The 22,388-nt window shown below is 43.3% G+C and overlaps 2 protein-coding genes across 2 annotated transcripts; both read right to left on the reverse strand.

The window, feature by feature from the left end:
- Positions 1–753: 753 nt before the first annotated feature.
- On the reverse strand, positions 754–19,180 carry LOC108892802 (NACHT, LRR and PYD domains-containing protein 12). The gene is made up of 14 exons (XM_051068143.1): positions 19,159–19,180; positions 14,668–14,809; positions 13,902–14,009; positions 13,108–13,370; positions 10,929–13,008; positions 8,912–9,088; positions 8,497–8,670; positions 6,008–6,184; positions 5,386–5,562; positions 4,574–4,747; positions 4,050–4,223; positions 2,896–3,072; positions 2,119–2,292; positions 754–1,719 (listed from the first exon to the last, which is right to left on the reverse strand). The coding sequence occupies exons 1-14, from the start codon at positions 19,178–19,180 to the stop codon at positions 1,713–1,715; spliced, it is 4,026 nt and encodes a 1,341-aa protein (XP_050924100.1). The 3' UTR covers positions 754–1,712.
- On the reverse strand, positions 18,402–22,181 carry LOC108892803 (uncharacterized; the record flags this gene model as incomplete). The annotated part of the gene is made up of 7 exons (XM_018690528.2): positions 18,402–20,152; positions 20,526–20,619; positions 20,805–20,951; positions 21,044–21,247; positions 21,762–21,891; positions 22,001–22,052; positions 22,136–22,181. Coding segments are annotated over 7 exons (1,476 nt in total), but the record flags the coding sequence as incomplete, so codon positions are not given.
- Positions 22,182–22,388: the final 207 nt, after the last annotated feature.

Below are 22,388 nucleotides of genomic sequence, written 5' to 3' on the forward strand. Positions count from 1 at the left end.
TCAGGCCTGAACCTGAACCTCGTTATGCTGCTACAGACCTGGACTACCACAGGAACTCCTTTTATAAGGCAGATGATGAAAACTTCACTTGAACTTAGATCCAGATCAAATGGAGGACTTGATAGTGGACTCATGTTTGGTTTCAGGTTTTTGAACCCAGAAGCAGGAAATCAGTGTTTGACATCATCTGTCTCCATGGAAACCAGTCCAGGTTGTTGTTCTGAAACAGAAGACAAACATGTTCAGGTGTTTGAGACTCTGGATCATGTCGGTGTGTTTTGGTTCTTACAGGATCATGATGATCTGTGTCTGGATGTGGATCTCAGGTCCAGGAACAACAGGAGCTCAGCACAGCAGGATAACTCACCTCTGAGAAACTCCTCAAATCAAGTTCAGACTTGGTTTTTCTACTCACCACAGATGAAGCAGTCGTCTCTCAGCACAGGTCACATGATCCCTCTGACAGGAGAAGTTCAGGTTGTTCAGAGTCCAGCTGAGGTGAGAACATGTCTACAGTCCAGGTGTGAGACCAGGCTGCAGTTCTCTCCACCACCACCAGGTGTCACCAAACAGCAGGAACCAGCAGCCGTGTTGTGTTCAAACTGACACCCAGTGCAGGAAGAATGAACACTCTGCTGCCTTCAGAGGACTGTAGGAAATATCTGACCTACAACCTGGAAACATTTTCAGCAGCTGCAGTTTAAAACAAAGTGTTTCTGACTGAGATCAAATCAAAGCCGTCAGACTCAAAAATGAAGTTATACTTTATTTAAAAGTCAGACATCTCTGAACAAAGAATCAGTGTCAGAGACAGAAGTACAGTCTGAGGACGGACGGACCGATAGGACAGGATCGATTCTTTCACTCACCAGCTACTTATTTATTATTGATTCCTTAAAAAATATATTGGAAGGAAAAATCTCACACGTACAGAAATAAAGTGACGTGAACACCAGTCAAAGATTAATAGTTTTTCTTCTTGTAGAAGAAGCAGAACATTTTCAGTTTCAGCATTAGCCATCACATAGAATACACACCATCATACAGACTGGCTGAAAGCATCTTCACATTTAATGTAACAGCTTGATACGGCAACTAAACTTTAAAGATGAAAAACTCTCTGAGTTAAAACTGCAGAGAAGATGATGGTGAGTCATAAAACAACTTTACTATATATTGAATGGTTCTGTACAAAAGAAAGCTGAACATGTTAGATCCCTCACACACACCACTCTCAGTCTGAGCTGCTCTGCTCTGGTTGTTGATTCAGGATCATGACAGTCAGCTGGAATATACAAGAAGTCTTTCATGCTTCACAGCGTACAAACACAGACACAGAGGAACTGAATGTTCTGTGTATTTACTCTGTAAGACTCTCTGATATCTGCTGTTATCTGCTTGTTGTACTACTGTATGTTATACATGTAATATGCTCCTGTGGGAGGCTGTGTGCTACGTATACTGTATATATTAATCAGTCAGTCAGTAAAGAACAGGAAGTACACAGGGACAACTTGAAGGAAAAACTAATGTAGAGTGTTGGTACGATGTTGTTCAGATCAGCTTCACTGCTCCTCTCTGAACTCCACTGCAGGGATGATGGTGGACTGGACTCTGTGTCTGACAGTGGAGCTGTTCTCAGATCAGTTCAGACTTGTTATCTCCCACTAACATGGACCAGTCACAGACTCTCACCTTGATGACTCAGCACTTTATTTCCTGTTGAAATGAGACAACAAACAGTGTCAGATCAGATCTGCTGCTTCCACAGTTTGATGAATGAGGACCACTGTCTCTGTACATGCTGTGAGTCTGTCAGCTGGAATCCAGCTTTATTTCCTCAACACATCAACACAACAACAACAGTCGTCTTCACATCAACTCAAACACATCATCACAACCAGCTTCTGGCTGATCTGATTGGCTGACTGTTCTCTGTCTCTCTGTCTTTCTGTCCAATCCTGAAGCCTGTCACCATTCTCCTCTCACAGCTTCACTGAGGAAAGCAGCCACTGAGAAGGTCCCAGCTTTACAGGAAACACTGGATCTCTGCTCTGATACTAACTGTGTTTAGGACAATACTGATGGAAGCAGCATGGACTGACTCCAGATACTGACCTCACAGTCTGCAGTCTGTAGTCTGGGTCCTCCACAAGATCTAACAGATCCTCCACTCCTGAATCCTTCAGGTCGTTTCTGCTCAGGTCCAGGTCTCTCAGATGGGAGGGGTTGGACTTCAGAGCTGAGACCAGAGAAGAACAGCTGATCTCTGACAAACTGCAGAGACTCAACCTGAATAAAGAATAAAAGATGTCAATCAAATCATTGATAATCAATCAGATCTGTCCTGATCAATGATGTTTGGTCTAAAATGAGTAAAGGGACTTTGTCCTTCTGTTATTGTGGATCATCATCATGTCAGTATTTATTCATATTTCAAATAGAAATCTCCAGTTGTTTCTTAATGATACAGATCCAGGATCAGTGTGAACAGGACTGATGAGGATCTGGATCAGACAAAGAGAATCATCTCTACAGCTGCTCACTGACTTCACTCTGACTCTGAGGACGAGACAATCACAGTTCACCTCTCTTCACTCTGTCAGTCTGTTTAACCTCTGGTTACTTTATCATGATTATTTTATGACTCACTGTGGATCTGTCACATTGTTTCTCTGTAAATGATTGATTTCTAATCAAAACACTGATCAGTTCAAACAGTTTGAAGATGTTGTGTTGAATGTTGATTGAAGTGCTGGAAGAAGTTGGTCTGGAGTCCTGATTAAGATCCTCAGTGTGGATCAGTATAATATGAGCCTGATGTCTGCAGGTTAGAGTCAACACAACTTTCACATCAGATTCATCTCAGCACAGAAAGAAAATATGGAGTCTGACCTCAGAGTCTCCAGTCTACAGTCTGGACTCTGCAGAAAACCACACAGCTCCTTCACTCCTGAATCCTGCAGGTCCCAGTTTTCACTCAGGTCCAGTTCTCTCAGATGGGAGGGGTTGGACTTCAGAGCTGAGACCAGAGAAGAACAGCTGATCTCTGACAAACTGCAGCGACTCAACCTGAATAAAGAATAAAAGATGTGAGTTTAGGAGACAAAGTTCCTGCTTGAAACCATTCAGTGTTTCATCATCTGTTCAGAGCTGAAGAAGGTTTAGAATGAACAAGTTTAGAAAGTGGAAACTCCAAACAATTAATATTAATATTAATATTAATATTAATATTAATATTAATATTAATATTAATATTAATATTAATATTAATATTAATTTATCTTACTCATTTCTGATAGCCATAGCAAATAAACCTATATACCTAAACCTATATCTACTAATGCACAGCAGTTGTATATTTTTGGTTTCCTGTAATGGTGGTGTATTATACTGGTCTAGTGAAGTGGGATGAGGACAATGTGTACTTGGGCAGTGATGTAAGGGCAGAAGTAAACAGACACAACTATCCAACAGACTAAACTACCCAGTCACCAGGAAGACTGCAGTAGATAAACCGTTATCCACTGTTGATCAAAGACGATGGTGTAAGTACCAGAATGATCTGTGTCCACATTTCCTTTGAAAATAAACCCTGGAATCCACAAGTCAGCCTCAGTCTCCTTTGATAAGCTATGACAATATAAGGAGGAGATGGTTTAAACTAATGTTACAGACATAAATTGTTTCTAATATTTTCCTTGTTCAAAAATACATTTTCCAGTGATTTTTATTTCTGCATTTTCCTCCAGTGATGAAATAAATCCATGTCAAACACAGTTTAACTTTGAAGTCAAGTTCTTCAGTAAAACACTGATTCTCCAGTTCAGAGAAAGAGCTGAGAACTCATCTACAGTCAGTTGTCAGTTTATTAGGTACACCTAGATCAAACTAAAGCTGTATAAAACAACAGGCCTGAGATAAATCCTCCTTCATGAGGATTCTAATGTTCAGTTTTTATTCAATCTGTTTCAGAGGATGATGATTTATCTTAATGATCATTTCACATCAGATTCATCTCAGCACAGAAAGAAAATATGGAGTCTGACCTCAGAGTCTCCAGTCTACAGTCTGGACTCTGCAGAAAACCACACAGCTCCTTCACTCCTGAATCCTTCAGGTTGTTGAGACTCAGGTCCAGGTCTCTCAGATGGGAGGGGTTGGGCTTCAGAGCTGAGACCAGAGAAGAACAGCTGATCTCTGACAACCTGCAGTTCATCAACCTGAATAAAGAATAAAAGATGTGAGTTTAGGAGACAAAGTTCCTGCTTGACTTTATAGTCATGTTGAAACAAGAAAATACTGAAGATATATTTGTTCATGTCAGAGTGGAAAAAATCTGATGGGATTTAAACAGTGAAGAAATTTTCTTGTTCTATTAACGTTTGAAATCTGTAGCTCAGCATTTCTCTGCCTCAGTCACTGGACTCAACCAGTGAAGAAGAAAACAGACTTTACCATTAAGATCCTCAGTGTGGATCAGTATAATATGAGCCTGATGTCTGCAGGTTAGAGTCAACACAACTTTCACATCAGATTCATCTCAGCACAGAAAGAAAATATGGAGTCTGACCTCAGAGTCTCCAGTCTACAGTCTGGACTCTGCAGAAAACCACACAGCTCCTTCACTCCTGAATCCTGCAGCTTGTTTTGACTCAGGTCCAGTTCTCTCAGATGGGAGGGGTTGGACTTCAGAGCTGAGACCAGAGAAGAACAGCTGATCTCTGACAAACAGCAGTTCACCAACCTGAATAAAGAATAAAAGATGTGAGTTTAGGAGACAAAGTTCCTGCTTGAAACCATTCAGTGTTTCATCATCTGTTCAGAGCTGAAGAAGGTTTAGAATGAAGTTTAGAAACTGGAAACTCCAAACACCTGAATCCAACAGGATGCAGGTTAAAAACAGTCAGAGACACAAAGAGAAAAACAGCTCTCATTAATATTAATGACAACATGCTGCTGCTTCAATAAAAACATAAAATCTCCAACGTTGTCACTTCCTGCAGTGGTGACCACATTTAACAAACATGGTGAGTTTGGTCTGAATCTCTCAGTCAGTTTCTCTTTAGTCTCATCACTTTAACAAGAAATAAAACAAGAAAATACTGAAGACATACACTATATTGACAAAAGTATTCGTTCGTCTGCCTTCACACGCATATGAACTTGAGTGACATCCCATTCTTAATCCATAGGGTTTAGTATGATGTTGGCCCACCCTTTGCAGCCATAACAGCTTCAACTCTTCTGGGAAGGTTTTCCACAAGATTTAGGAGTGAGTTTATGGGAGTTTTTGACCATTCTTCATTGATGTTGGATGAGAAGGCCTGACACAACTTTCACATCAGATTCATCTCAGCACAGAAATAAAATATGGAGTCTGACCTCAGAGTCTCCAGTCTACAGTCTGGACTCTGCAGAAAACCACATAGCTCCTTCACTCCTGAATCCTGCAGGTTGGAGTTGTTACTCAGGTCCAGTTCTCTCAGATGGGAGGGGTTGGACTTCAGAGCTGAGACCAGAGAAGAACAGCTGATCTCTGACAAACTGCAGTTCTTCAACCTGAATAAAGAATAAAAGATGTGAGTTTAGGAGACAAAGTTCCTGCTTGAAACCATTCAGTGTTTCATCATCTGTTCAGAGCTGAAGAAGGTTTAGAATGAACAAGTTTAGAAAGTGGAAACTCCAAACACCTGAACCAACAGGATGCAGGTTAAAAACAGTCTAACTTTGAAGTCAAGTTCTTCAGTTAAATACTGATTCTCCAGTTCAGAGAAAGAGCTGCTGACTCACACTGATTAAACTCATCTACAGTCAGTTGTCAGTTTATTAGGTACACCTAGATCAAACTAAAGCTGTATAAAACAACAGGCCTCAGATAAATCCTCCTTCATGAGGATTCTAATGTTCAGTTTTTATTCAATCTGTTTCAGAGGATGATGATTTATTTTAATGATCATTTCACATCAGATTCATCTCAGCACAGAAAGAAAATATGGAGTCTGACCTCAGAGTCTTCAGTCTACAGTCTGGACTCTGTAGAAAACCACACAGCTCCTTCACTCCTGAATCCTGCAGGTTGGAGTTGTGACTCAGGTCCAGGTCTCTCAGATGGGAGGGGTTGGACTTCAGAGCTGAGACCAGAGAAGAACAGCTGATCTCTGACAAACTGCAGCGACTCAACCTGAATAAAGAATAAAAGATGTGAGTTTAGGAGACAAAGTTCCTGCTTGAAACCATTCAGTGTTTCATCATCTGTTCAGAGCTGAAGAAGGTTTAGAATGAACAAGTTTAGAAAGTGGAAACTCCAAATAATTAATATTAATATTAATATTAATATTAATTTATCTTACTCATTTCTGATAGCCATAGCAAATAAACCGTTATATCTACTAATGCACAGCAGTTGTATATTTTTGGTTTCCTGTAATGGTGGTGTATTATACTGGTATAGTGAAGTGGGATGAGGACAATGTGTACTTGGGCAGTGATGTGAGGGCAGAAGTAAACAGACACAACTATCCAACAGACTAAACTACCCAGTCACCAGGAAGACTGCAGTAGATAAACCGTTATCCACTGTTGATCAAAGACGATGGTGTAAGTACCAGAATGATCTGTGTCCACATTTCCTTTGAAAATAAACCCTGGAATCCACAAGTCAGCCTCAGTCTCCTTTGATAAGCTATGACAATATGAAGGAGGAGATGGTTTAAACTAATGTTACAGACATAAATTGTTTCTAATATTTTCCTTGTTCAAAAATACATTTTCCAGTGATTTTTATTTCTGCATTTTCCTCCAGTGATGAAATAAATCCATGTCAAACACAGTTTAACTTTGAAGTCAAGTTCTTCAGTAAAACACTGATTCTCCAGTTCAGAGAAAGAGCTGAGAACTCATCTACAGTCAGTTGTCAGTTTATTAGGTACACCTAGATCAAACTAAAGCTGTATAAAACAACAGGCCTGAGATAAATCCTCCTTCATGAGGATTCTAATGTTCAGTTTTTATTCAATCTGTTTCAGAGGATGATGATTTATTTTAATGATCATTTCACATCAGATTCATCTCAGCACAGAAAGAAAATATGGAGTCTGACCTCAGAGTCTCCAGTCTACAGTCTGGACTCTGTAGAAAACCACACAGCTCCTCCACTCCTGAATCCTGCAGGTCCCAGTTTTCACTCAGGTCCAGTTCTGTCAGATGGGAGGTGTTGGACTTCAGAGCTGAGACCAGAGAAGAACAGCTGATCTCTGACAACCTGCAGTTCACCAACCTGAATAAAGAATAAAAGATGTGAGTTTAGGAGACAAAGTTTCTGCTTGAAACCATTCAGTGTTTCATCATCTGTTCAGAGCTGAAGAAGGTTTAGAATGAACAAGTTTAGAAACTGGAAACTCCAAACACCTGAACCAACAGGATGCAGGTTAAAATCAGTCGGAGACACAAAGAGAAAAACAGCTCTCATTAACTTCAGTCAGTAGAAACATCACAGATCATAAAACAAACTCTGAATAAATCTTTCTTTCTGTCTTAGTTTGAAATATTTAATTTATTTGTAGAAATATAAGATGAAGATTCAATTCTTCCAAAGTAAAGAGTGACTTCCAAAGTGAAGGATTTTTAATGTGACATTAAACCTGTTTTAAATCTGAAGCTCAACAAGATCCTCAGTGTGGATCAGCATCAAATCTCTGAGGTCAGATCCTCTTCAAAATGTCCAACATTCAAACTAAGACTGAACAGTTTGGAAGAAATGTTTCAAAGTGTTGACTGAGGTTTAAAATCAGAGACTGAATCTTTGTTGGAGCAGTTGAATGTTTTCAGTGTGAACACAGTTTGTGTTCAGAGTTTAGAAAACTGTGTCCCACAGTTAGTGTAATTTTGTGAAAGAGACAGTCCAACATTGAGAGGCAGCTGACTCAGTGACTGGTCGGCTGTGTGGAGCAGAGAAAGGAGCCAGGGTTTGAACTTCTCTCTCTGCTCTGGTTTCACTTGTTCAAAGATTTCTGTCACTGTTCATGTCAACAGCTGAGTGGAACACTATGAATGTCTTCAGGAGAGACTGTGGGAAAATGTCGTCTCCATATTTAAACCATGATCACGTCTCCTCTCTCTGACAGCAGGCTTTTCACTCGGCCTTTGACTGTGGCTGTTTGGAGCAGCTATCAACACTTTCTCCTTCAGACCTGCTCAGAAAACATGTTGTTGGAAAACACATCCTGATCTCAGTGAGACTTTCTGAAGAAAACCAGCTCAACTCACTCAAACTGCTCACACTGGAAATGTCCACTGAGTCAAACTCAAATGTCATTTTCAAAAGTTTAAGACCTGTTTTCAAATCAGAGTCAACACTTTGAAAACTTCCTTTCAACCACTGAACAGTTTTAAAGGAGATTTTACCTCAGAAATATAAACCTGTCTGCAGGTTAGAGTCAACACAACTTTCACATCAGATTCATCTCAGCACAGAAAGAAAATATGGAGTCTGACCTCAGAGTCTCCAGTCTACAGTCTGGACTCTGTAGAAAACCACACAGCTCCTTCACTCCTGAATCCTGCAGGTTGTTGTTACTCAGGTTCAGTTCTCTCAGATGGGAGGGGTTGGACTTCAGAGCTGAGACCAGAGAAGAACAGCTGATCTCTGACAACCTGCAGTTCTTCAACCTGAATAAAGAATAAAAGATGTGAGTCTTGTTCCAGGATTTTATCAGCCTCAGTTTCCTCTCTAGTTTTCTGAACTGTAGGAAAGATGCCAGACAAATAAAGTTTGACTGATTGAATCATAAAGTATTTCACAAAAATGTTGAGACACTGAACATTCATCAACCAACTATTTCAAACTTCAGTCAATGATCTGAATCAAGTTTCTAGAAAAAACTCCAGCAGCTGCAGTCAGTGAACTGACCTCAGAGTCTCCAGTCTACAGTGTGGACTCTCCAGTCCAGCAGAGACCAGCTTCACTCCTGAATCCTTCAGGTCTTTGTTGTCACTCAGGTCCAGTTCAGTCAGATGGGAGGGGTTGGACTTCAGAGCTGAGGCCACGACTTCACAGTGAGTCTCTGAGAGTCGACAACCACCAAGTCTGTCAGGACACATATATGACAGAACATGTTATTATGACAGAGGACACTTTATATTGACTTGAAGCATTTGATGACAGAGAGTTGGACGTGTCCTGTTCTGATGAACATCTGCTCTTCACATCACTGGTTCACTTCATCTTCTCTCACTGTGTTTGACATCAAACTAGAATTCTCATCACTCTCTCTCAGACCTGCAGAGGTTTCATCTTTGTTCTGCTTTAATCTTTCAGAGACAGAGAAACTGTGGAGACAGTCAGTCTTCCATAATGTCCACAGTCTGTCAGTGTGATCTGATCCCATGTCTGTCTCCACAAAGTTCACATGAGGACGTCTGGATTAGAAAAACTGTTTTACTCTCCACTATTTTTAATGTGACTCCAGGATCTTTTTACTGAGTTCAGCTCAGTCAACAATGACAGTTGGCAAAGATCATCTCTCTGCCTCCTGCTGCTGTTAGGTTCACCTTCATCAGCTGGAACATTTGGTACAAATGAATCAGCTGACAATATCAGAGCTGAACATCATTCAATATGAGGTTGAATTATTTTCTACATGTCAGAAAGACGTTTTCTATGTGTAGGAGAAACATCTGCAGCAGCAAGTGTCATGAAGCTGCTCATTAAGTTTTATATTATAAAGTTTATCTTAATAGTTAGTAAATGTTGTCCATGATGTCCTGCTGACGAGATTATTATCAACTGTCGCTGCATCACTCTAACTGTGTGTTCTTCCCTCAAGCACATTACTGCCCAGGCTGTGCTTCTCTCTCTCTCTCTTCTACTGTCTCTCACTGCAGGGTTCTGCCTCCAGAGCTGGAGAGTCTCCTGCTGCTCCCATGATCCAGCTCAACCCATGATGCAACAACATTTAGTTAACATTAGTGTTAGTTATAGAGTTAGTGCTACTAATGTTTCGCTGCTTGTCATTATTATTCCTTTAGCTGTAATAATAATTATTACTATTATTATTATTATTATTATTACTACTACTACTACTATTTACATTTTGACTTAGTCTGTGTATCTGTTGTCTTTCTCCTACCCCATTCCCCCACCCCCCTCTCTTTCTGTCTAAACCCAACCGTCGAGGCAGATGGCCGCCCACCATGAGTCCGGTTCTGCTCGAGATTTCTGCCTCTTAAAAGGAAGTTTTTCCTTGCCACAGTCGCCTAGTGCTGCTCATGGTGGATCTGTTGGGTTTCTCTCTGTAAATTTTATAAGATAAAGAGTACGGTCTAGACCTGCTCTATATGTACAGTGCCTCCAGATAACTTCTGTTGTGAATTGGTGCTATATAAATAAAATTTGATTTGACTTGAAAAACAATAAAACTATAAAAACAGGAAGTCATTAAAGATTTTACTGATGAATTAATGAATAGAAAAATAAACAGATATTTTATCAGCTAATTAAATGAATATGTTAATCCACGGTTTGGAAAAATCAACATTAAAACAACAAATAACTTCATGATTTAAAGTTGTTAAACTGATGAAAGTTGAACCAGTTCTTCATTAGTTTGATCAGGTTTACAGGTCGTCTCCATGAGCCAAAGGAGGATCAATAAAAACTGGAAAATGTGATAATTATTAGAAATCAATAGAAGAACTGTTCATGAACTTGACAGCTACAAACAACCAACTGAAAATCAGGATTTTTACTCTCACAGCTTCTGAAACAGCTCAACAACATCTGAGACTAAACTCACCTGACACATCATTTTATATTAAACAAGAGGAAACTGTTTGAATAAGAATCTGAATTTTATACTGTGAGTATCTGAAGAACTAAACCACTAATCTACATAATGATTTATAATGTTAATCACATGTGGACTCACCGAGCCTTCTTGCAGTTCCTCACAGCTGGGATCAGTCTCCGTCGTCCCTCCTCTGACGTCTTGTACTTGTTCAGGTCCAACTCATCCAGAACCTCCTCTGACATCTGCAGCATGTAGGCCAGAGCTGAGCACTGGATCTCAGAGAGTCTCTGCTCTGATCTGTTCTCTGACTTCAGGAACTCTTGGATCTCCTGATGAACTGAGTGGTCGTTCATCTCCATCAGACAGTGGAAGATGTTGATGCTTCTGTCAGGAGAGATACTGAACGTGTTCATTCTCTTCAGGTTGTTGATGGCTCTCTGGATGATTTCTGGACTGTTCTCTGTCTGACCCAGCAGACCTCCTAAGAGTCTCTGGTTGGACTCCAGAGAGAGGCCATGAAGGAAGCGAACAAACAGGTCCAGGTGGCCATTTTCACTTTTGAGGGATTTCTCCATGGCTCCCCTCAGGAAGACATCCAGAGATGGACCTGGGCAAACATCGTCATCATCATCATCATCATCATCATCATCATCGTCGTCATCATAATCATCATCATCATCCATACTTGAATCAAAGTTTTCATGTTCCCAGTCTTCTCCCAGGAAGTCCTCCAGACATGGGTCACTATGATCTTCTCCCAGGAAGTCTTCCAGACATGGGTCACTGTGATCTTCTCCCAGGAAGTCCTCCAGACATGGGTCACTATGATCTTCTCCCAGGAAGTCCTCCAGACATGGGTCACTGTGATCTTCTCCCAGGAAGTCCTCCAGACATGGGTCACTGTGATCTTCTCCCAGGAAGTCCTCCAGTACCTGTGTGTTCCTGTTGGTGAAACAGTGGAACATGTAGACTGCAGCCAGAAACTCCTGAACGCTCAGATGAACAAAGCAGTAGACTGTTTTCTGGAAGATCACACTCTCTCTTTTGAAGATCTCTGTACAAACTCCTGAGTACACCAAGGCCTCTGTCACATCAAGACCACACTGCTCCAGGTCTTCTTGGTAGAACATGATGTTTCCTTTCTCCAGTTGTTCAAACGCCAGCCTCCCCAGCTTCAGAAGAACTTCCCTGTCAGCCTCCGTCAGCTCCTGTGGACTCGTCTCATGTCCCTCATGGTACTTGTTCTTCTTCCTCTTTGTCTGAACCAGCAGGAAGTGTGAGTACAGGTCAGTCGTGGTCTTGGGCAGCTCTCCTCTCTGCTCTGTAGTCAACATGTGCTCCAGAACTGTAGCAGTGATCCAGCAGAAGACTGGGACTCCACACATGATGTGGAGGCTCCTGGAGGTCTTGATGTGTGAGATGGTTCTGTTGGACAGCTCTTCATCACTGGATCTCCTCCTGAAGTACTCCTCCTTCTGTGGGTCAGTGAAGCCTTGTACTTCTGTTACCCTGTCAACACATGAAGGAGGGATCTGATTGGCCGCTGCAGGTCTGGAAGTTATCCAGACCAGAGCCGAGGGAAGCAGATTCCCCTGGATGAGGTTTGTCAGCAGCTGGTTGACTGATGACTTCTGTGTGACGTCAGACACAACCTTCGTGTTGTTGAAATCCAGTGAAAGTCTGCTTTCATCCAGGCCGTCAAAGATGAACAGAACTTTACAGACAGCCAGCTTCTCTGCTGTGACCTTCTGTAATGTTGGATAGAAAACATGGAGCAGCGTGAGAAGACTGTACTGCTCATCTCTGATCAGGTTCAGCTCCCTGAACGAAAGCAGAACCAGCAGACTGACATCTTGGTTTTCCAAGCCCTCTGCCCAGTCCAGAGTGAACTTCTGCACTGAGAAGGTTTTTCCAACACCAGCGACGCCGTTGGTCAGAACCACTCTGATGTGTCTCTGTTGGTCAGGTAAGGCTTTAAAGACGTCCTGGCACCTGATTGGAGTGTCATGGAGGGTCTTCTTCTTGGAAGCTGTCTCCAGCTGCCTCACCTCATGTTGGGTATTAACCTCTTCACTCTGTCCCTCTGTGATGTAGAGCTCAGTGTAGATCCTGTTGAGGAGGGTTCTACTTCCTGTTCCATCAGTTCCTTCAGTCACACGTTCACATCTCCTCCTCAGACTGATCTGATGTTCATCTAAAACCTCCTGCAGACCACTATCTGCTCAAAGACAACAGATTCTCAGTAATGATTCAAGACATATTCTGTCATAGTCTTAGAAACTGTAACAACAAGAAATGGACGTATCCCCAGTCTTACTTTGTACAGTGCTGGTCTGACTGGCTGTCTGCAGTCCAGGTCCTGGTCTGGATCTTTGTCCACACTGGGGACAGGAGGAGTCTCCTGATGAACCAGACTGGTCCCAGTCTGAGGTGATGTACTGTCTGCAGAACCAGTGTCCACAGCTGGTAGAGACTGGATCCTTCAGGACGTCCTGACACAAAGAACAGCAGGACAGCTGCTCCTCCTCACAAACACCACTCCTCCTCCTCCTCCTCCTCCTTCTCCTCCTCCTCTTCTCTCTGTGAAGACATCAACACATTCATCATAACACGTTCCATCAGTGGTGGAGAACTCACAGGTTGACTGCAGCTCTGTGATCTATAGTCTTTATATTATTTGCAGTGATCCAGATTCAGAGCTTCATCATCAGTTCCTCTGTGAAGCAGCTGGAGTCACAGATCAGGAGATCACAGGAGAAGAACAGCTCTGACTGTGTCAATGAAAACAAGACCAGCTCTGTGTCTGAAGAATCATTGATCTGAGCTGCTTCATCTTGTAGACTGGATCATGAGCCTCTGTGTTTTACAAACAGTAAAGTCACTGTTGAAGGAGCCACATTAGCTCAAACTAACACTGCAGGAGAAATGAGTCAATAAAGCTTTAATTTATTTTTAACAGAGGCAGAGCTTATTTCATAGGATTATTTATCTATTTACTTATTTATTGACTTAAATGGCATTCCATAGTAGAACATCTATTTCTACTACAAAAAAATACATCTGAACTGTGAATCATCTTCAGCTCAGTTCTCAGTAGAAACTGTCTCTTACTTTGTGTCTGAGGGTCCAGGTTCATTACTGAAGTCTGGAGGATCAAAACGTTTGGAGCAGTCACTCTTCATAGACAGACAGGTGGATCCTGGAGACTCTGCTCTCCATCTGTGCAAACAACATGTATTTACACATTAACACTTCTAAATTTCCCCACTGTGGGACTAATAAAGGATTATCTTATCTTACCTTTGTACAGAGCAGCTGTAAAATAAAACATGTCATATGATGATGATTTGATAATGACAGTAGTGATGTTCTCATGTCTCTCTCCATGTTCTGAACATTAACTCTTAATAACTGACTGGCTGCTTCAGTCATGTTGCAGTGGAGGAACCAGGAGCTTCTGAGGGAAACAGGAAGGTAAAGTCCTGTCAAACACAACACATGCTGCTCTGTTGTCTTGTGTTGTGCTGCTGAGCACTGAGCTCTGGTAATGTATCTTTAGAAAACATATTTAACTTGTGTCCCTCTCTCTCTCTGTTTATGCCAACAGTCTCTCTCCCTCGGTGTCAGAACAGTGTCACAGATTTTAAACCTTAAACCTCCTGCTGGACTGATCAGTCAGTCAGTGATCAATAACACTCAGCAGGGTGGTTAAAGTCATTACACTCCCTCCTCCCCGGGTTGGGCTCCATTTGCTGGTTCCATTTCAGATCTGGTTCCATGTTAATAAAATACCTGGAATGTTCTACCTGAGGTGATTAAACCACATTAGAAAACTGAACCATCTTCAGCTCAGTTCACAGCAGAAACTGTTTCTTACTTTGTCTTTGAGGGTCCAGGTTTATTACTGAAGAATAGAGGAGGGTCTCTGAACCGGGCACTCTTCATAGACAGACAGACAGACTCTGGTCTGTCCTCCTCTTCCTCCAAATCACTCATCTTCTCTGGTCTGAGAGGGAAACCTGTAACACAGAATAATAAACCCAGTCAGTTCTCCACCTCTAAGGTTAGAAACTTCTGATTTATTTTACATTTGAAACCATGAGTATCTTCTATTCATCACAGACAAACTCTGACTGCGGTTTAAACCCAACAACTGGTCAAACTTCAGATACATGTAACATATTTATCTGTGAGAGCGCAGGAACCAGGAAAATTTGAGTCTTTTAAACTATATTTTTCTAAAATACAGATTAACAGATTAAACAGATAAACTCAGCAGATTAATCAATGATGAGATGAATCATTATTTCTAGGCCTGATATTAACACTCTGATCACTTCCTGTTTCCTCCTCCTGCTGTGGAGTTAAAATGGCGTCTGGACTGACGTCATACTTTCACTTTCAGTTCTGTTCGCGCGAACCAAACAGGTTCGACTCCTCAGTTCGCTTCGTTCAACTTCGACAGACTTCACGCGCTGAATTATAAACTACACAACAACGGTCAGCCGCTCCTAACGGAGGAAACCGGTTTAATAATCACCATTTAAAGTCGTTCACAGTTTACTATCATCACTTTCAGCTCGAAGTGTGAGCGGGAATTTAACTTTAGAGCTTTTTGAAAAGTTCCTGACTCCGTTTGCTTCAGACCCGGAAACGACGCCGCCTTCGTTTATTAAAGAAAGTTTTAATCAGTAATTTCCCAGTAAAGCTTCAGTTCTGTGTCCACAGAGCGAGTCAGACAGATTACTCAGCTCCTACAATCACGAGGAGACTAAACTACAGCCTCTGACAGAGAAACAAGAACCAGAACAAAGTCAAACTTACACTGCGTCACCAACGGTCCGGCATTACAAACAAGACACACACTTCCTGTTGAACTCCTTCACAATAAAAGCATCAACATACGTCATAACGTCTGTTCACCGTCAGTGATGATACACAAGTCTCATCTGTGGGTTACAACTATGATTAACGCCATATAAATCAATGATTTAGTCACTCACTGTAGTGAACAGTACTGCTACAAACAGCGCTGTATTTACTGGTCCTCCTGAATGATCAGATTCTCTCAGCACGGCGGGAAATTAGTTTGAAAATATTTAGTTAAACCCTGAAAAAACACTGAAACCTGTGATAATATATTTGATATTTTCGTGTTTTTATTTGCACCTACTATTTTAATCCATCCGTTATAACAGAAAGACAAAGCCAGTAACTACTTTGAAAGGCTGATGTCTTCTTCCTCCTCCCTCCCTCTCTGTCTCTGTCTCTCTCTCGCCCTCCCTCCCTCCATTTAATGGAAACATTTTCCTCCACAGTAAAGTCAAACTTCAGTGTTTTCCATCGTGACAATAAAGTGCACAGGTCTGAGCTGAAACATCCATCAACAGGTTTCTGTGCAGCTGCAACACAAACTGTTCACATCAGTTTCTCTTCTTTCTTTTATTTTAAGACATTTTTATGAAGAATTAAATGTATGAATGAGATTTCTTGTTTAGCCTGCTCTCATTGGTATAAACAGGGTGGACAAATGAAAAGAAACACCTGTTTGTATAATGTAATACAGTTCAACAGCTCCACAAGCTACAACCTCCAAAAAAACAGCTCATTAACTGAACATTATAACCTCCATGAAACAGGATTTATCACAGGACTGTTTCAGGTTGAGCGAGGTTCCTAATAAACTGCCAACTCAGTGTATATGAGTCTGTTTGACGTCTGACACAGGAGACACAAATGTCCAAATGACCACTGGAAACAGCAGTGTTCCCACCTTAAAGAGAAACCACAGCATCTCTGTATCCACAGTGAGGACAGACTTCTGCTGTGACCAGTGTGGAGATCAGTTCAGTGATACCAGAAACTCCTCCACACCAAAGAGACTTTACAGCAGAGTGGTGGTCCAGAGACACAGCAGGCCTGAAATGAGAAGTGAGGAAAGACAAAGGGTGGAGTTCATGTAAAGTTCATCTGTGGATTCACACCAGTGAGAAACTGTTCAGATGTTTGTGGACAGAAATGTCATGGTTAAAGTGCGTAGAGCTGTTAAAGTGCTGCTGATCCTGGTGTGGGAGGAAACACTAACTCAGTTTGTTTAAAGGTTGATCCACGTGTTCACACCTGTGAAAAAACACCTGCATTTGTTACCTTTAAGGGAAAAAACTGCAGGTCAGAGAACTTCAAGCTGCAGAGAAACCATACAGCTGTGACACAGCACCACAGGAAGGTCAGTGAAGAAAACACACCCTGCACTGAGCCCAGCCTGCTCATCAGTCTGTTAGAGACCAACAGTGTCCAGGCACTGACATGTTTGGAAACATTACCTGCAGCAGCTCATACAGATGGAAACAGTGTTGGATCAAACATGATGCTGTCATTAAGCTCTGACGCTGCAGACAAACAGCTCAGATCCTCATCTGCTCTTTGATTATTTCACCTGCTGTTATAAAACAACACCAACAATCATCATCACCTGAATGAGAGGAAAATCACTTCAGTCAGTTTCATGACAGTCACTCCTCTGTATGAGGTTTTAATTGTTTCCAGTGAGAAATGATTTTCTGGTTTTCAGTTCTGTCTGATGATCAGTGATGTTCTGTCTCCATCTAGTGGCTGAAACAAACAACTACACTCTGGGTTCTGTTCAGGTTCTGCGATCCCACTGGTGCCTCCTGTCTGTCAGCGGAGGTTCTCTGTTAGAGATTAGGTAGAAAACAACAACCTACAGAGGAGTCGTTAAAGACGTCTTGGATCAATGGTTCGACAGACCCAGAGGAAGACGTTCTGTCTCAGTGGATCAAGACAATCTACTCATCAAGAAAAATACAACATCTTAAAATGAAGTGAGCTAAAAAGGATTGAAGTGTGTAATTTCTTGTAAAGAACAAAGGACCAGTTCTCCTGCATGATCAACTATCCCTCTTTAAAATCCTTCAGTCCGTCTACATGTTTGAACCATGTGACCCAGTTTCAGGAAAATGGAGTCATTTATTTAAGCATTAGTGAAGTGTTATTTAATAATTCAGTATTATCTTCTTCATCGTCACTCTGAATCCCTTTTGTTTTGAATCCAGCTCTGTATATTACCCATGATCCTCTTCTTCTTCTGCAGCAGGAAGTGCTGCATCTGTAACAAACACCAAACTGTTTCTGACTCTCGATGTTTGCTTCAGTTTCCTGGATCTCACTGTCTAAGATCCTCTCTTTAGATCCTGGTGGTCTTCATGATGAAGACAACAACTCCCATGATCCCACACTGCTTCATCAAACTACAGCTTTAGTTACTGTCCTGACAGAAAGTTTCACTGAGTTTAACTCTCAACATCTTCTCTTCTGTCACAAACTCTGAGCTTAGATCAAACTACAGACGCTCAGTTTTCCCCTCAGAATAAACAGCAAACACACTTCCTGTTTGTTCCTTGAATGCAGCACAGAAGAAGAAACATGAGAAAGTGATGATGTGAACTGGGACAGAAACGTGAAGAGAAAGAAGTGAGGTGCATGAAACGAGTGAAACCAGCAGTGAGATAAAACCCAGAGGGGGGTCAGAGGGTCAGATGAGGGTGGTACCTGAAGGCAGCTGCAGAGTCCAGGTCAAAACAAACTAAAACATTTAAAAAGGAAAATCATCAGGATGTTTTATTCATCGATTCATCAGCAGCAACATTTACACAACGTTTAGAAATGTAGCCCGTCTGCAGACTGACGAGATGACAGTGAACGCATCACACCTTCAACTTCACACACTCCATCTCCCAGAATCCCCGGAGAGGAAGGTGGAGGAGGAGATGGGTTCGGTCTGAAACTACAACTTTAAACACATCAATGAGAAAATCTACATTTGTACAGATTCACTGGAAACTTGACGCCAAAGTAACTTCAGATAATTCACCTCTATGAACAAACTTTACATGAGAACCAGCACTTATTGATTTCTAACTCTCCACCAATCAGAGACACCATGGGCCCGCCCCCTCTGTGACCTCACAGAGATGGATGATGATTAAATAGAATAAAATAGAATAAAAAGTGATTGTTTGTGGAATAAATCCTGTTTTTACAGCAGTTTTATTCTGAAACTTCTGAGTCTTCTTCCTGTTTGATGTCTTCGTGGCTCTTCATTGATAATGACCTGTTTCTCTTCACGTCTGTTAAAGCAGCTCATCAGTCATTGGTTAATTACGACCATCTGTCATTAGCATGTGACAGAACTAAAGCCAGTGTTAACAGCTGCTAATGCTAACGTTAGCTATGTAGCGACAGGAAGCTCGTCCACAGCTCCTTTCACAGTAAGAGTCGCCTCTGAGTTCAGGTTGGTGGTTTCAGTTGTTGAGGACAAACAGAAGAGGAAGCTGCTCAGGTGGTTTACCTGCTCTCTGCTGTGACGTCATGATTGATCAGAGCCAATCGCAGTCCTGCAGCGACTCCTCCTCCGACTGACGGCCAATGAAAAACAGCCTCCCCAGCCAATCACACGTCAGCCTGACGCCCCTCCCCCTCCTCCTCCGAGCGGCTCGACTCGAGTCGCGACAAAGTCCAGAGAGACGCCGGGTGAGGACGTCACGCCGCCTCCCCCTCTTCTCCTCCACGCGTCTCCTCCTCCCTCTCCTCCTCCCCTCCTTCTCCTGCCTCCTCTTCAGCTCCTCCCTCCTTCTCCTCTTCCTCCTTTCCTTCTTCTTCTCCTTCACCACTTCCTCCTCCTGTCCTCTCCTCTGCTTCCTCCCCCTTCTCCTCCTCCACCATCCCTCCCTCCTCCCCTGTTATCCTGTCCTCCTCCTCCCTCGCTCCTTCACCCGTCTCCTCCTCCCTCTCCTCCTCCCCTCCTTCTCCTGCCTCCTCTTCAGCTCCTCCCTCCTTCTCCTCTTCCTCCTTCACTTTCCCTCCTTCCTCTCCCTTTGTCCTATCCTCCCCCTCCTCCTGCTCCTCCCTCACTCCTTCCTCTCCCTCCTCCTCTACTTCTCCTCCCTCCTCCCCCTTTGTCCCATCTTCCCCCTCCTCCTCCTCTTCCCTCGCTCCTTCACCAGTCTCCTCTTCCTCCCCCACTTTCTCTCCTCCCTCCTCTTCCTCCTCCTGTTTCTCTCCTCCATCTGTCTCTGCTGTCTCCCCCTCTCCCTCCCCTTCTGTCTCCTCCTGTTGGCAGGTCTCTGCAGCATCAGTGTCCCTGCAGCCCGACTCTCCTTGGTCCTGGTCCTGGTCCTGATCTGGCTCAGGTTTGCTTTTTGTCTCTGTCTCCGTACAAGGCTCCAGTTCTTGGTCCTGGTCTTTCTCCTGGTCCTGGTGTGGTTCAGGTCTACATCCTGTGTCTGGTCCAGTTGAGTCCAGGGCTGAGGGCTGAGAGGGCAGAGACTCCTTCCTCCCCAGACCTGCAGAGACAGAGTCTGATCTGAGTCTGTTCAGACCCAAAACAATCAGCTGATCAACTGATCAATGAGTCGATCAGAAAAACTCCTGCAGCCTTTTAATGATCAATAACACCTGCTCAGGAAGAGGAAACGTGTCACAACGTGCAGACTGAGGCAGCCTTCAAAATAAAAGCCTAAACCTTTAAATGATTTTCCACAGAGGTCAAAGGTCAAAGAGGTCAAAGGTCACAGACTCTGACAGGGTTTATAACGCAGCTGGTCTGAGTCTGGTCTCTGAGAGTCTGGTCTCTGAGGGTCTGGGTCTGGTCTGTGAGGGTCTGGTCTCTGAGGGTCTGGGTCTGGTCTGTGAGGGTCTGGGTCTGGTCTCTGGTACCTGCGGGGGTTAACACCAGCGCCTGCAGGATGTCAGACAGAGAGACGATCCCGATGATTCGAGACTCCTCATCCACCACAACCAGTCTGTGGACCTGCACACACACACACACACACACACACACACACACATCAATCAGCTGATCCAGGACCAGGAGGAGAGATCAGCAGCAGTCCATCACACCTGGACTTTAAAGGGACCTGAATCACAGCCCTGCTCACCTGGATCCCAGGTGTGTGTGTGTGTGTGTGTGTGTGTGTGTGTGTGTGTGTGTGTGACCTCAGCCTTGACGATGCGGTCCACGATGGTCTCCAGCGTCTCCAGTTTGTTGCACTTCATGACTCCTTCAAAGTACTGGGACCGGTGTCTGAGCGCCTGAGTGACCGTCACGTCCAGGTTGTTGTAGGTTTTCTCTGCTGCCAGGTTCTGACACACACACACACACACACACACACACAGAGTCAGCTTTGCTCTCGCAGTACACACACAGCTCTGACCCACGCCGCCCGCGTACTCACGATGACGTCAAACTTGGAGTAGATGTCGACCACCTTGCCGTGGTGGTCGACGACGGGCAGGGCGGAGACGCGGCGGTGCGTGAAGACGGACAGCGCCGTGATGAGCGGCGTGTCCGGGTGGATGTAGGCGATGTTGGCGTACGTCCCCACGCCGAGCTCCTCCAGAGTCTGCTTCATGAAGGCCGGCATGGGCATCTCACACACCTGACACACACACACCACACACACACACACACACACACACACACACAGAGACAGGTGTAATGAGCAGTCTGTCCAGCAGGGGGCAGAGCTGCATGTTTAAACACGATGACTGAACAGCTGATGCTCAGGACTCAACACATCATCTACAGCTGTCAGGTGACAGGTGTGGACAGGTGGAGCACTGTGGAGTACCACACACCTGACTGACTGACTGACTGACTGACTGACTGACTGACTGATTGACTGATTGACTGATTGATTGATCATAAATAAACAGGTGTGAGAAGCAGGTGAAATTTATTTTTACTGGACAAAATGATTTTAGTTTTTTCTAATTGAATTCTGGATCATTTCAGTCTCCTCGTCTCCTCTCCTCGTCTCCTCTCCTCGTCTTCCTCTCTCTGTTTCTAATCACTGCTCTCCTCTGGAGTCAGGAAATAAAAAGCTGAAACAGACTGAACCTCGGCGTCAGGTTGAGGAGGAAACGTCAGAGTCGAATCTAAACTTTACTCACAAAGAGCTGCAGGAACTTGAGGATCCTCTTGTGCGTCAGGATGTAGAGAGCGTTCCCACTGACCGGGTCGATGACAGGAAGACGATGGATCTTATTCTTTATCAGGGAGTAAACGGCCTCGAATATACTGAGGGAGGGGGGGGGGGGGGAGGGGGGAGAGAGGAGTCAGTGACTTCAGGTTTGGTTGTCTGTTCAGTCCTCTCTGCTTCCTCCTCTCCTCAGGACAGGTGTCAGTACCTGCGTCAGGTGAGATGTGGACCAGAGGTTTGAAGGTCTCCTGCAGGTACAGCTCTGTCAACATCAACAGGTGAGTTATCACATTTAAATCATCATCATCATCATCATCATCATCATCAGCTGTGAGCTGGTTTTACCTCTCCACGTCTCGATCTTATGCTCCTCCAGCTCGTAGATCTGAACCTGATGGAGACACAGATTCACACCTGAGCATCATCATCACCTGAGCATCATCATCACCTGAGCATCATCATCACCTGAGCATCATCATCACCTGTCGCAGAGTTCACACTAACACTCGACTGTACTTCACTTAAAGACCTTTGACCTTTGAAAACAAACTCATCTTCTCATCTCCTGTCGTTTTACTGAAATGTCACGTTCATAGGG

The sequence above is a fragment of the Lates calcarifer genome, unplaced genomic scaffold, assembly GCF_001640805.2.
Source record: "Lates calcarifer isolate ASB-BC8 unplaced genomic scaffold, TLL_Latcal_v3 _unitig_2472_quiver_1729, whole genome shotgun sequence".
NCBI lineage: Eukaryota > Metazoa > Chordata > Actinopteri > Centropomidae > Lates > Lates calcarifer.

Bases quoted from the DNA above. Each gene is read 5' to 3' on its own strand.
- LOC108892802 (XM_051068143.1), bottom strand. From the start codon at position 19,180: ATGACGTCACAGCAGAGAGCAG. The intron at 9,089-10,928 runs GTGAGTCCACAT...GTGTCCTGACAG, and splicing joins AGGAACTGCAAGAAGGCTCG to ACTTGGTGGTTGTCGACTCT. The intron at 3,073-4,049 runs GTCAGACTCCAT...TTCTTTATTCAG, and splicing joins TGTAGACTGGAGACTCTGAG to GTTGAGTCGCTGCAGTTTGT.